At 36.1% G+C, this 15,932-nt stretch overlaps 1 protein-coding gene across 2 annotated transcripts in view; it reads right to left on the reverse strand.

Annotated features, from left to right (window-relative positions):
* The window catches only part of COL11A1 (collagen type XI alpha 1 chain), a 163,418-nt gene that overhangs the window by 20,674 nt on the left and 126,812 nt on the right, over positions 1-15,932 (reverse strand). For both annotated transcript variants that reach the window (XM_009468296.2, XM_087731724.1), the window contains 8 exons: positions 14,159-14,212; positions 13,171-13,224; positions 13,018-13,071; positions 5,212-5,265; positions 4,604-4,711; positions 4,361-4,414; positions 4,013-4,066; positions 3,038-3,091 (listed from right to left, as the gene is read on the reverse strand). In XM_009468296.2, coding sequence (XP_009466571.2) covers positions 3,038-3,091; positions 4,013-4,066; positions 4,361-4,414; positions 4,604-4,711; positions 5,212-5,265; positions 13,018-13,071; positions 13,171-13,224; positions 14,159-14,212 — 486 coding nt within the window. The remainder of the gene's footprint in view (positions 1-3,037; positions 3,092-4,012; positions 4,067-4,360; positions 4,415-4,603; positions 4,712-5,211; positions 5,266-13,017; positions 13,072-13,170; positions 13,225-14,158; positions 14,213-15,932) is intronic.

The raw sequence follows: 15,932 nt of genomic DNA on the forward strand, positions 1-15,932 counted from the left end.
AAATATTTTTCCCCAAATATTTCCAACATTTACTGCTCTATTTTTCTTGTTAGTATCTTCTGTTATTAAAAGTTATAAACCAAGGCAGAGGTTATATAGAATAAAAACCTGTCTTGACTATCCAAGTAAAGCAAGGTGTGTGTGTGTATATATATATATATATTCTTGTATATAGGAAATATTGAGGATAGTCTTTTACTTCATTGACAAGATACTCTTTAAAAGAATTATTATTTTTTTAATTCATTACAGGGCATTTTATCATTGGATTAAAAATAGAGTTTAGTCAATACTGAACTAGTCCCTGAAAGTCTAATCCAATGAGTATGTATTTTTAAATCAGTTGGTGTTTTGGGCATTGATCGTCTCTTGCATTGAACTAGAGAATCTGGCCTTCCATTTGTTAATGATAAAATCACTTCAGCTATATGTTCAGCTGTATGTTACTTGCACCATAACCACATAGATTTATAAAGCCGCCTGAGCATGTATTTATCTGATCTGGTACATGCACAGATCATTTCAGAAGTCAGGATCTATAAAATATTAATTATGATTTAATGAAAACTAGAAAAAAAAAGAATATATGTAATCCCTTTGAGAGACTTTATCAATGACTATGTCACAAGGTTTGCCCTTCATAGATTATGTTTTTGACCTATAACTATATATATTAAATCTAGTCATTCGTCTGAATATAGGACTTCGTTCTGAAGATGCTTTCAGTTTTCTAAGGGAGAGACCAGTATATCTGTGGTATTAGTGCTTTCTGAAAGGCAGTGGTGGAAATAGCTTGTGGAAGAGCAATTTTTAGGTCTGAAAAGTAATATATTAGGGTACACATTTTGTGGATGCTCTAATGATCCATTTTTGTTTCATCCATAGATTTAACCTTTTATTTTGATTTAGACTTGAGCTAAGCTATCATTAGCATGCTAATCAATTTTACCTTCTCAGGGTCAGAGTCTGGAACAGGCTTATTGTTCTGACATGTACTTCCTAAGGGGTATTTCTTAAGAGAAATTCACCATACTGCTTGTCCATGAGACCCTTGCTCAGTCTGCAAGGCTCTGGTACTTATTGTCAAAGCCTTTAGAGTACCACAGTAAAAAAGTTTTGGTATTTGCTTATCTCAACAACTAATACTAATCCTATTACTGTTACCCATCAATAACTAGGAAAAATAGTTTATTTTTGGCCTTCACTTGATAGTTGAATGTCACTGTAAGTATGCATCTGTAGCTGAAGTCTCTTAGATACAATGGGAAAACTATTTATGTCCATGTCCTTCGCTAGGATTTGCTTCCCAGGGAAAACTTGGGGGGACCTCTTTGTAACCGGCAATACTAGACACAGATTGCTCAAAACTCTGAAACCTGGTAATAAACATAATTTCGTAAAACTGGGCAGTGAAACTGAGTTCAGGTCAGTTCCAAAATACAGGGGAAGAGGGGAATGAAAATGAATAACAGAATAAATGAGGAGACTGTACTGTTGAGGAGTTCAAGGGACTAGATTTAAAAGTATGAATCCTGAGCTCTGCCAGCTTGTTGTTTCAGAGACAGAAAAACAAAAAATGGGGTGGAATGTTGCTTTCTAGTATATAGGCAGAGCTGCACCTCCATAGACAGTAGTATTACTACTGAAATGGTATGTCCTTCTTAATCCAGATGAAGGGACACTTGTTGGGGCTTTTTGTTGAAATTTCAACATTCAATCCATTTCAGCCATAAAAAATGCTCTTCATTAGTTTTCATCAGTTGCATATTCATTCTGCCAGCAAAGTACAAGCAAAGCTTTCAATCCTTCACTGTTTCTCTCTGGTATAGTATCAATACAATACAGACTCTCTACAATCTTGAAACATTCAGGTACTCAAGTAATGTAGAATCTGATTCTACAAAATGTTTTCTTCAGAAGTCAGGAATAGGATTGCTTGGCAATATTTAGCCATACATTTTCCCTAAAGTGGAAATGTGTAAAACTACAGGTGATGTGATATTTGTGTTTCTAAAGTGGTTTTTGTCTAGGTACAATCAGATGCAATATATCCGATCTGTTAGGAATGAGCTACTGCCTTTCTGTATGATAAAGTAGGAAGTTCTAATTTGATGTCGAACAAACGTACTAATTGCTAATAGTCAACTGAGCCGTAATTCAGTTCTAATGATAAGGTTGCTAATGCTACCATAATCATGTACAGTATTATAAATGTTTTGCAAGTTGGTGGAGCAAATAGATTATTGTGTAAAATAGATAAAACTAATTAGGCATGTCAGTTCACTCAAGCCTATTAAATAGAGCAATTTAATATATTTTGTTAAATAGCTCTCAGTTTACATCTAATGATGACCCCTCCCTTGTTTTTTAAAGTGTAAAAACTGCATCTAATTGCTCTCTGAAGCAGACCTAAAGGCCAATGCATCTACTACAGTTCTGTAAGTGTAACATTATTTACTGGCTTTGATTAGCTATATTTGTAAAACCCATGAAGCTTCAAAGACTTTAGAAATAATGGAATGGCTTCATAAGTTACAGAAATGTCTGCTTGTTAATTTTGTATGCAGAGGGGATGACATAGGTTTGCACAAAAGTTACATTGAAATTATTTTATTTCAGATGCTAAAGACACTAAAGCAGACACATTCTTCCTGCTCCCTGCCAGCAGTCATGTGCCTAAGGATGATGATGTCTTGTATTACTCTCATAATCACTCACTCCTATTAGCAGACTAATTCAGCAGACACTGAATTCTTACCCTAGCAGACATTGAATTCATTTGGGTGAAAAGAAAAAGCACATTTATAGATAAGAAATACATTCTTCCCTATGTATTTTTCTTCCCATGTTCCATGTAACCCATGTTAAAGGTTTTTTTCTGCTGTTTCTATTTTTTCATTTCTCCCATTGCATTACTTAAAAGAAACTTCAAACATCATATATGAGTGTCACAATATGGAAAACAAGTAGCTGAAATTCTCTACAACATAGTGTCTCAGAAAGAGAAATGTACAAGAGAAAACAAGAAATTACTTACTCTTTTTCCAGGTGGACCAGGTGGGCCAGCTTCACCCGAAGGACCTGGTGGGCCCTGCAATGGAAAATGATAAGCTTAGTGGTAACAAAGGATAATGCTATTATCTTTATTAAATGCAACAAACATCTGCAATATGTTGGCCCCTTTCAATGGACAGAAAGTCAGTACCATACATACACACAGAGAAGTACACCTGCTTATTCAACAAATCCTTTCTTAGGGTGGTCTTTTGGAATTTTTTCACAGCTTCTGTTACTGTACAAAATTCAGTCATTTTTTTTCCTCTTCCTGTTTGCAACAAAATATTTCAGACCAGAAAGTGGCTGCATAGAACTAATTTCCTGAAGTTTGCAGGTAAGCTTCAGTTTATACCTTAGTTCCAACCATATGTTCAATGTACTAGCATTTTCAAACTGTACTGTATAGGTTAATTACCTGATAATCAGAGCTTCCAGAGCTAGAAAGAGACTTTCCAAAATGGAAACACTATCTTTTTGTAATAAAAAAATCAAGTTAACGATGTTTTAATATGGGAATTACAGAAATATAAGAACTTTGATGCTTAACATGGGTATTGCTCAGATACTTCTTAACTTTCTAAAAGCAGAAACATCAAGGATTTGCTTCATTTGATCAGGTCAGCTAATGAAGATTATTTGGCTGCAGCATTCCTTTCCTATGCTGAGAGTTGGTCTGGTTTTAGTGCTCCTCAGCAGCTCCAGCACAAATGCTTAACACATGATTTGTTTCTACTTCTAAAAGAAATTGAGCTCTTGCTTCTGATTGTGACTATAATATGGGAAGTTCTATCTCTACAAGGAAATAAATAGGTATTTTTCAGTAAAATAGAAAAAGCATCCATTTAGAAAATATTTTTAAGACTATGAATGTACAGAAACCATTGATTCAGCAAAAGATATTTTCTTAGCATAGGAGAGAACATGCAACTGAAATAAAATGACAGAAACAACTCACAGGTTGACCAGGATCACCATCTTCACCCTTCTCTCCACCAACACCATCTTGACCCTACAGAAGTCATGGGAAAATAAACAAAATACAAAATTCAGCTAAATTAAGTAACTTAGTTTTATATACAAATATAAGAGCAGTATTTTTCTACAGAGCATTTTCCTAAGGACACTAGTTTTCAAAACTTCTTAAAGATTTCTAAACCTTTTTTAAGTCTTAAGAAATATATGAACAGAAAAGCAACAGATCTTGCAGGCAAGACCTCATCCCCAGACAAGGAAGAGGCAGGGTTAACTAGAATTTAGTGCAAACCAAGACTAGGACCTAAAACTGTTTTTTAAGTATACTTACAGCTGGACCAGGTTCCCCAGGGGGACCAGGATCTCCAGGAAAACCAACTGGGCCCTAGATAAATCAGGAAAAACACCAAGGAACGTGTCATCCATTGACAAGCAGGTAGCAATCATCACAAATATTTTATGAAGCATATAATGAATTTAGTTCAAATGCAGAAAATTATATACAGTTCTATATGTAGCACAACTTCAGCAGTGCTTCACAGTGCTTTGTATTAAAATTATTAAGCTCACTTACTGGGTTACCCTTAGGCCCATCATCACCTGGAGGTCCTTTAGCACCTGGTGGTCCAGCTGCTCCAGGTGGACCAGCCTCACCTTTTTCTCCCCTTTCACCTTTTGGACCCTGTAGAAAACATACAACACAAAAATGTCACCTGGAAATTGAATGGCTAAAAAAAGATTACAATGGCAAAACTGTTTTTCAGACCTAGGCAAGGTTACTCATCAATAAACGCTGGCATGTGAGTGGGAAATTCGGACCTCAGCCTCAGATTGGAAACACTGTGAATCTCAGGTTGAGTGCCAAGATCTGCACCCAGTTTGCATCAATGAACTGTCTTCAGAGAGAAAAACATGCATGTCAAAGTTAATACTTTTGGAGGAAAAAATAGGTACTCTCTTAGGAAGTCTTCAGCTTTGTCCTCTAGCTGTTAGTACAAGATGTGGCTATAATTATAAGGAAATAAATTGCACTTTAGAGGTAGAAGTTCTTCACTGAAAATGTAAAGAAAATGTACACAAGTACTCAAGTAATCTGATTAAATGCTTTCTAAAGTAAGCACTACCAGATACCTTAGTTGACCATAATAAATGTTAATAAGAAGACAAAACCAAAATACTCACAGATGTTCCAGATTCTCCAGGAGGCCCAGGGTTACCAGCTTCTCCAGGTTCACCCTGTAAATGTGTGATGATAAATTGATGAGTCATTAGGGAGAATATTTCTATGAATTTACTTCTGTTATTACATATTCTTCTCATGCTTATTCATGTGAACAGCTTACAGAAACTGTCTTTTATTTGGTCTACCTAAAGGGGGTTGAGTTACATATGGTTTTGCAGAACTGGACTCTGAAATTTTAGAGACACTATATCAAACTAAGCTTTTAGTGAGCCAGGGAGACTAACCTTCCCTTTGGGCTTTGGAAGATCTTCCCCTTTATTATCCCATATATTGCAAATTTCCTGTTTGTCTTTTTCTTTCTAGTCACAGAAAAACCAAAGAAGTATATTGACTGTGTATGATTTTTTTTCTCTAGAAGATACATTTTGCCTGGAAGCAAGTTTCTACAAATAAGAGAATACTAATTGGAAATGAATGTCAATGGAGTGAAGATTCTATTGCTATAGCTACTGTTAGAATAAAAAAATTACATAAAGAAAAACATAAGGATAAAATAATAGCATAACAGTTAGTAAAAGTTTCACCATGGGCCACAAAGGTGTATGCTATGTATTTGCTGGTGATGGAAATTGTTTAGTAAAGCAGATGGCTTTCAGGACAACGCCATATGAAGAAAATGTGTGCAAGTCAAAGATTATACACCATTAAGTGAATGTTTAACTTAATTCAGTCTCTTTTTCAGCTAATAGATAATATTGGCTCAAAGACTGTCTTTGCAACTGTTCCTTTTAAAGTTTATTATGACTGATTATTTTCTAGCTCAGTGGTCTGATAAATAAACCTTTTTAGAAAACTACTCTGTTAGTAGAATATTTAGCTATTAGCATCACAGACACACAAATCTGTGAAAGGATAACAGAAGCTGCTTTGTGATTGTCATGGAGTGCTGAGATAAGAGCTATGTATTTTTACTCCAAAGGATTTCTCAATGTAACTGCTAACAGGGGGATTTCCCCCCCGCCCTATATATTCTTTTCCAAACCAAATTAACCCTGCCAATAATTATGCCTATAAACAAGAGTACTTCAGTGCTGAAAAGGCATTTTACCCCATCTCCTCTACTGAACTCAAACACAGATTGGGAATAAATTTTTGTATCCTTCATATCCTGTATGACCCACACAACCCTCTTCAGTCTATGACAATTCAATTAATACAACATGCATGTCTGTCATTTCCACATGGACAGTATAAAAGTATAAATCATAAAAAATGAATTTTAAACAAATCTTATGGTGTACATACTGAATTTTTTTCTAGAAGCTAATGGCAGCACGATGACCTCACTGGGTCCAGAACTGGGCCCAATGTAAATCTTACATTAGATGAATGGAAGAAGATCCGAGTACCCAACTGAATTCCAGAATAGGGTAATTAACAGATTACCACAATTCTAGGAGCAATACTAAAATGTCCTTTAGAAAGGGCACTTCTAAAGGTTGAATTTGCCTTTAGAAACTGTGGTATGTTTTATTAGACATACTTAAATTTCCAGTAATCTTAAAAATTAGTGATCCCTCAGTACTTAATATTCATTTCCTTCTGTGATACAGCATTCATTATTTTTAAAAAGAAGTCTAGTGGATACTTCAGGTCAATAAGCATTAAGTACGTTTTGTAGGAAAATTCATAATCTTCTTCATTTCCTTATCCTCTGCACAGGGTTTACTGAATCTGCAGCATCATTAATATTGTATTTTTGTCCATGCCTACTATCAATCAAATTAGATTTATGCAGCAACAGAGAATGAGGTCTGGAATTAGCAAACATATTGATGTTATTCAAGTTAGTAGATATATTATATCTAACAGAGTCCACAATATAGACCCTTTCAACAGGTGTCCCCATTGCAGGACTAACTAACTGAGTGACATAAGAACACTGATTGTGCCAAGTCTTGCCTGACAAGTACCTGTGCCAGTATAATCCCCTTCTAAGCTTCTCAGAGAGTAAGTTCTTTTTCTGCCTTTCTGCCAAATGATTCTGTAATTTATGATGATTCGCATTTGATTTGTAATCCACCCTTTACCCTTCCCGTGGACAAACACATTTTCATTTTATGATATCATGCAACAAGAGAAAAGATGGGCTCTCTCTGACATATTGAGCTATACTTGGGGACAACAGGGGAACACCGTGCCCCTGGGATCTCGGGGTCCCTGCCACAGCACGCATGTTGAAATTGGCAGATGCAGGCAGCGTATATGAGCTCTGTGCATAGTAACTCCCCAGTAAGCAGCAGTGTGGAAGACAGCAAAATTGGAAGGTCTAGAAAATGTCAAGATGTTCCCTTTAAAGGGCATCTCTGAAAGACGAGACCGGTTAAAGTTTCATCACACAGTACTACTTCTAAATCATTGCTCTATTAAAAAATGTGACTCTTCCCTCTATGCAGTCCTTGCTTTTTTCTGACACTGATTTTTATATTCCAAATATTAGGTGCTATGGAAGGTTGTACTTGTGTTAGACGGCTGTTAAGAGAGTTAAAAAATATTTTCATAGAGAAAATAGTAGCTGATACATATTTAGAGTGTGCATATTTATAGCTACTAAAAACTATGCAATCTGTAGGCTATTGTTTGCCCTTGTCTTTCTTTGCATTTTTGGTAAGGATGGTATTAATTCAGAATCCAATCCACCTTCTCCATGGGAAATATCTCATGCTCTTTTGGGAAATAGATTTTATGATCTAATAATAGATTTATTCCACCTCTGGAATTCTTTTCCTCTTTTGTTATCAGGTCAGATCTTTTAAAAGTTAGTGTGGTTTTTCTTAGGCAAAGCTTTCATCTGACAGAATTTCAACAAGAAAAGACAGAAATTCTAAACTACAGAGTCACGTCATTTCATGGATATGTTTAATTCTGAAAACCTCCTTGGATTAAGCAAGCAGAATGATTTGTATCGGGCTAAGGACAGTAGTTTAAAAGTCCCTTGTTTTCCTTATTATGACCAGTTCTAGAGAACTGTCCATTCAAAGCGTGGAGACAGAGAGCTAGTGGATGGAAGGCTGCCACGTTTTGGTTAAATTCTGGGACATGGTGATTTATTTTGTAAGAATGAGAGGCAGCTTTGCAACTGACTGGGTTGTGAAAAGGGTTCAGTTACACTTTTGCTCCTTTTTGCCAACCTCAAAAAATAGAAAAAAGAGAAAAATTGTGACTCGAGAAGACAAGCCCTTTTCACATACGTATGCATACGTGACTGTGTTCTATGTATTATGGTTCTGTGGAGAGATAAACTTAATCAAGAGAGAAATTCTAAAGCTGTGCTATATTTTCTGGGAGGGCTTATGTTTACATGCATGTTGGAGAGAAGGAGAAGGATGAGCAGAGATCACAGTCAGTAAGTCCTGTAAAGTTATTAAAAGTAATTTGTTAGGACAGATGTTCAGGTAGCATACTGTCATAGACACATCTTCATTAAGTACCTTAGCAACTGTCTGCCCACAGGTGTGTGGAAAAATGATATGCACACATAAACATGTCTGTGCAAACTTATCAGACATGTTTTAAAACTTATGGCCAGAATACTCAATTGATTTTGTCCTCTCACTTCCATCTGCAGTATAAATCAATGACTGATTAAGCATGTAAACTATTGGTTTCACTTGTTTATTTTGTTGGACTCCTTATTAGTGTACTATTTTAAAAATTATTTTAAAGTGATATAATAGGAAGGAGTATAAACCCAGATGAGTGTAGTGGTTTTCTAACATCAGACTTTTTCATATAGTAAAACAGATTTAAATTCTGAGAGGCTACAGAAAGAATGCTTAGATTCTGCAGACATTCATTTTGCATTACTCTTTGACGCTGCCAGTTTAACACACGCTGTGGAAGGGAGAAAGCATGGAAGAATGGCACAGTACTCAGTGCAGTTATCACAGATAAGCCTAAATTAGAAAGGCAAATTTATTTTATTAGGCTTTGTGGAAAAGAAGTGTGAGGTTAATGTTACTTGGTCTGTTTCCTCTCTGCACTGCAAATTCTTAGATGTTGTAAAACATCTAAGGCTCCATTTTGAGAAGTCATAAGCAACTTACTGGGTACTTAGAATATCTGCATGTTAGGCCTTTGATACCAAATTAGAGATAAGCATGTGTTGGTACATTTTGTTTTTCCACTTTTTCTTAATTATAAGCATAACAAAGAGAACAATCTCTGCGTGGAAGCTGGATTTAAGTGCTTCTGGCTGAGTGTAAGTCTCAAGACTTCTAGACCGCTCCATGGAGGCTACAGGTATTAATAACGCAAGGTTACATGCACATTTGTACTGCAGATGTCTTTGAACATTCAGGCCTTTGTGGGTACAGCCTAGGAAACAATGAGCTAGTTAAAAATACATGGCACTGTGACAAAAATTGTTTATAATTTGCCAGAAGATAAGGGGGCTTTAAAACCCCAGTATTAATGACAAAATATCCCCTAGTCTAACCATTCAAATATGAAAGTGAACAAATCTATTTCACTCCCCAACAGCGACAGGGAGGACGCCAAAATGTTTTTCCACACTCTACAATCAGCACTGCATTGCATTATCTGTAGTATGATATGTCTTTTCTGAAAGGGATGCAGAGGCCAACACGTGCTGATGTAGTAAGAACAACATTGGGGGAAAAATATGTGGGAAGAAAAGGAAAAGAGAAAATCCATGTTTTGTTTAAAAAGCATGAACTGTCCTCCCATGGCGGGAACTCCTCCTGACAAAACAACTCTTTGTGATTTCTAAGCTTGCAGAACTCATTAAATGGAACTGAAATTAAGAAGGAAGGTGTCCTATGTAGGAGAAAAACTGGCATGTACTAAAACTTGAGAAGGAGGAGGAAAGTAATTAGAAGAAATAAAAACTTCTAAAATAATTTACTGGGAAGCTTCTCTGTGTGAACGCAGAGAATATGGGAAATAAGCAAGAGGAAATAAAAATGACAACCAGTGATAAACAGTCTGAATTTCATGTTCTTGAATTAAATTTGGTGGGCTGATTATCACAAATAGGGAGTCTAAATCACATAGAAGAGTCACAGGGAGAGACAAAAGAGTAAGGAGTTCAATATAAGTCAATGTTTTTACAAAATGAGTGGAATATAATTTGATCATGAAACAGTAAAAATTAAAGAGGTGATTGAAACCAATGGTAAAATTCCTATTGACTTCAATGGGCTACAATATTATACAAGGTGGTTTTTGTTTTTTTTTTTAAAGCAGTGAATATAATGGGTGCTACCCTCGATGTAGTGTTCTCATAATAAACATTTTTCTCAGTACCCTAGCAGTCACAGGAAGAATTTTTCTTCCCACAGTGCCCATTTTTTTTCTGTATTCCGCTGACATACAGACTTTGTTTTTTCCAATAACTTTTTTTGCCATCTCTACCAGCTCTTACATTCAGACATGTTTTTGGTACTCTTCCCAGAGAGAAAAAGACAAATCCATGATGCCAAGCTCTCTTTTAAGATAGGCTGGAGGAACAGTGTCACAAAATTGGGAGATTAGAGGGAATATCCTTGTTAATAATGCAGTCACGCAAGAGGGCATCGTGTTTTGTATGTCTTATACGATTATGGGTAAAAAACATTGAAGATACAAGAATGCCATTGCTACCAAGAGATGTGTTGATGCTCAGAGCCACATCCTAAGAATCAGGGAATGCAATGAAGCACTGTCAGCTAAAGACATGACAGTGCTACCATGAAAAAAACACAGTATAAAGTTAATATTTTCATCTGCTTCGGCTCAGTACCCTTTGATCTCAAAAGACAAAGAAGGGAGACAATGTAGGATATTTCTCCTTCAAGCCATATATTATATTACATTATTCTAGTACTCTCTTCACCACATCCCAGAGCACTGCTGTGTGTTTTATTTGATGGGCATGTAGAAAAAATCATGAAACATCTGAAGATTCTATTAAAAGAATAGTTTGGTCATACTAACAAGGAGTTCGTGATTCCTTTTGAGATGGCCCTAATATAAGTGAAGGGTTATTTAAAGAAAAGACATTTTAGTGAAAAAAACCGGACACATAACCAAAATTTTATGGTAGATGTCAACAATATCAAAGAGCATCATAAGAAAGATCTTTTGTTACCACAGAGGAACAAGAAGCTTGTGAGATACTGTAGGATGAACTGCAGATTTTCTTTTTTTTTTTTTTTTTTATTATTGTTCAAAGAAATCATCCTGGGAAAACAATGGCAACTTCCTCATCTTGTGAAAAGAAAGAATACCTAAAAGCTCTGTGAAGCAGAGTGACGTGCTTTTGGACAGTGATCAAGAAAAGGATCATGACAAATATAAGTGATTTTGATTGACCTGGTACTTGAGTCATTATTTGTAAATTCATAGATCTGATGGGTTTGTACCTAAAGAGAATATGTGTCAATATGCGTCAAAGAGAATATGTGGATAAACGAAAGGGAGTAGAAGTTAAAGACTTCTGAAGTGCTGAAGTTCAGTAATGGTGTATGAGGAAAATGAGGGAAAAGGTACCTGTGCATGTAATTATCTGATGGAACAGGAAGAAAAAGGGAAAACTTGCTTCACATTCTGAAACGTTATCAATACTGTGAGCTTTCTGAAAAACTACCAGTATTGACATTCCTAGGGATGTCTTTTCTACGATTCATTGACATCAGTGTTTCGTTGAATATATATGATATTCTTTGGCAAATATTTAAATACTCAAGAGCAATTGACATAGTTTCTCAAGAAGTTATTTATACAGTGGCTTGGAATATATTTCTATTCTTTTTCCTTCACCTTATACTCCTTTCAAAATCTTCTTTCCAAATCCAAAGTTAAAGAAAAAATTCATATTAAATCTGTAACGTTACAGCAAAATGCTTTTAGGCTTACATGCATGATACAGCTGAGGTCATCTAACTTCTTAAAATAAACATAAATAGGAATTTCAAGAGACTCTCTTGAATTTTGTGCTTGCTCAGCATTTTGTAATAGCTTATACTGGTGATTCAAATAAATCACACAAAAAAAGTCATTACGTCTATTGCATACAATATTTTTCCTTTAAGAAAAAAGGAAGATATTATCTGACATGTTCTTTGGGTAAGACATGAAATTTAAAAAAAAAACCACCCCATATACTGATAGGAAATTTTCTGAATAGAGAACTGAAAATAGAAATGAAAATAATGTTAATGAATGAATGTCATATAGCATCAGTCTTAAGTCAGGTTTTCAACCAGCACAAATCATCCTCACTCTTTTGAGTTTACTGGAACTGTATCTATCTGTATGAGGGATAGATACATATTGATGCTTCCAGTCTGCTTCACCTCACAGATATGTTTACCACTGATACATTAGATAATAGCTTATATTCTTAACATTCCAGACAGAAGGCTATATGATATTCTAAGCTAGAGCAGTATAAAATGAAAAACACTTGAAGCCAATAATGTTACTGTAGGCATCAAGCTATGTAGTTAAAGAAATCACCACAACCTTACTTTAATCCTTCACCTGAAAACTACCTCTTCTGCTCCAAAGGTCTTTCCTCTGATTGTTAAATATTTTTGTAATGTAAAATGTAAAATAAAAAGACCAACCACGGTAACTCAGCCATTAGGAGTATAGCTAGATCACTGTTAACAATTACTAGGTCAATGAAGGACATTTGGAAACTGTAATATATCTATATAGCTCCCAAGAAGACTCTAAATGTATATTCATATTCCTATTCCAATGTTTTCTCTTTCTAGGAGGATATTATCAATACTCACCTTTTCACCAACACCTCCAACAGAGCCGATTGAGCCTGGGGGGCCTTGAGGACCCTACAATGATAAAAGATGTTAGTTAGCCCAAATATAGTTAGCCCAAATATAGTGCTTATTACTGAAGTACTGAGAGAAAAAAAATAGGTTAATTCTTACATCAGCTCCATTAGGACCCTGGGGACCTCTTGGACCTGGAGGGCCAGGTGGACCCTGTATCAAAGAGACAATTGATATAGTTACAGTCATAAAGAATAAGTCCAGTGTGGCTTTTTTGGGCAATGAAAAATAATATACTCAATCTGTAGAGGACTTTTAATCTTCGCAGTGCTACAGAAACAGCAGGGCCAGATTGCTGCCCGTTGCATGAGTTCACAAGGTGACAGGGGATCCAGGCTATGTTATACAGTACCTGAGCTGGAAATGATCTGATGCTTAGGACTCCTGAGGATTGGTTTCCTGCATTGTGTTTTCCCTGCAGGTTACCTGCATACCCCTTCCACTGTGCAAAGACCCTGCAGTAGTTTATCTGTCTGGTAAGAGCCATGTGACAGTACTGCACCATGGTGCCTACAGATGGGCAATAATAAAGCACCCAGGCTTGGCAAAGGGTCTTGGAGGCAAATGTATCATGTAGATAGCTTGCACTTCAGTCAGGACCACCCCAGAAGGCATTCTGTCAACAGTATAAACAGTTGGAAAATGTAGTCTCAAGATTAGCCAGAGAAACAGAGTAAACCTAGCCAAGTAGTGTTTACCATCTTCTGGCCTGCAATTATGTGAAGCTAGGGTACAATGCCCTGAATTTCAGAAAAGCAGCTCCAAACTCTCTGGTGCAATGGTGTCTCATTTTTCTCTTTCCTTCCTGAACCTGCTTGCCACTGTCCTGTCTCAGACACACACTGCATCTGCTTTGCTACCTACTCTTTGGAGTATTTTCTTGAGTTACATAAATCTTGATATTAAAGAGGAGGAGATCGATGTGGGAAAGCAAAGTAAAGCCCAGAGAGAGTTTATATTACACAAAATGTTTCATAATCAGGCACCAAATTCAGCAGTAGCTTATCAAATTGTGAGCTACAGATAAAAGACAATACATGGATGATATTTATGGCCCCCAGAGTGACCAATGGGGAAGAAGTCTTACCATTGGGCCCACATCACCATTTTCACCCTTTTCACCTGGTGGGCCAGGCAGACCCTAAAACGCATGGAAGAGTAAAGAAAACTATTAGTAGGGTACCTGGAATGCTGAGTTATAAATCAAAATGAAACAACATAAATCAGATCTGCATGTGAAACTTGGAAACTTGGGGGGGAACAAGGAAAACAAAACCTATTTGCATTGAAACAAAAAAAAAAAAGGAGGGTTTTTTGTATTGCAGCAAATGTATAGGTAATCCTTGGATGTTTAAACCAGGTGAGGTAGAAAATGTTTGAAAAAAAAAATGGACACAGAAATGCTAGGGTGGCTGACTTTAAAAATACTGCCATCATTATCCAGACCTCGGTGAGCATTTGGATAATTTGCTTTATGGTATGATACATATATATGCAAAGAAAACATGATCAGTGCAGCACAATGAAGTGGTATGCAAAGATGTCTAAGCTACCTGAGTACTGGAAGCTGTATAACTGCTTTAATAAGGTGTCCAGTGGAGGTAATAAATCCTGCTGAGAGGCATTGCATTGGGTTATGCAAACATATCCTTAGAAGTAAAGTGTCCAAGTTTGACTAGTAACAAACACCAAGAGAAGGAAACTGTAGCTGATGCTAATACTGATATCTGGTATAATGATACCCCAGCTAGAAGCACTATCACTACTAAGCTGGGCATTCCTAAATATAGGGTCAAAGCTTGGCTTCTATAAAAAGCAGAACCCCTGGATCTGGAGTCAATAGCATTACATTGATTTACATTACATTAAGATCTGGTTCTCACTCTCCTGGGTTCTGCTACTTTCAAAGTATGTATCAAACTATAGCTAACCAGATTGGAAAGCACAGTTTGCCATCTTTGCTATAAAGCTGTATAAAAAAGTAAGAACTATAAATGTAGCCAACGCTATACCCATCCCTCAGCTGCCCTCCTACTTTGACACAATCTGAACAGTAGAAAGACTTCTCAAAATTCAGAGCTATACCTTTTCTAAAAATATTATGTCTTTCCTGTCTACTACTGCGAAAACTTGGCTGATCTGTCAGTGCGTTGTGGTGGTTGTGAAAGCCTGTTAACTATTAGATAATCAGCATGAAAAAAAGCCAGCTTTAGTTTATGTGGTGACACAGTGGTTTTTCTATATAAGCCTTGCTTATTTTAAAAATACTAGACTGTATTCTATTGAAATGGAAGCCCATAGCTGATAATACTATCTTCAGTAACATGTATTGATTAGTACATGCTGAGTAGTGATGCCAGGGTTATGATAACAGGTAGTTTTATTACTTTCTACCTTCATGTTTACTTTTTGTAACCTTATAATAGTTCAACAAATTAAATCTGAATTGATTTTAACTTTTTCCTTCACTGGGAGGTGTTTTAAATAACAATTTTGTAGCTAATTGTTCTAAAGAGCGATTAGAGCAGAAGCCTAGACTTGGACTAGATGACTAGTCTTTAAAGAGATGAATCCCACCTCAAATAAACTAGATCTTCCAGTTGCCAACAGTCTATTACGTTCTACCCAGTGAACACAAAAAGACATTTAGGTTAAAATGTTGAATGCCTTATCCATTATGATTCATGGTCGTGATAAACCTAAAGCTCATTCAGCTGCTTGCAGAGGAGGTATTTATGAAATTTCAAGGCAATTAAACATTTACTTGATCTTTCTATCATTGAAAAGAAATTCCAAAGCCATTCAGTAAACTCCTATTTCAACATTGAAAAACTCCAACTGATGTCACTGAATCAGTATTT

Source organism: Nipponia nippon, unplaced genomic scaffold, assembly GCF_047370975.1.
Source record: "Nipponia nippon isolate SJK-2023a ecotype South Korea unplaced genomic scaffold, ASM4737097v1 scaffold_5, whole genome shotgun sequence".
In the NCBI taxonomy this organism is placed as follows: domain Eukaryota; kingdom Metazoa; phylum Chordata; class Aves; order Pelecaniformes; family Threskiornithidae; genus Nipponia; species Nipponia nippon.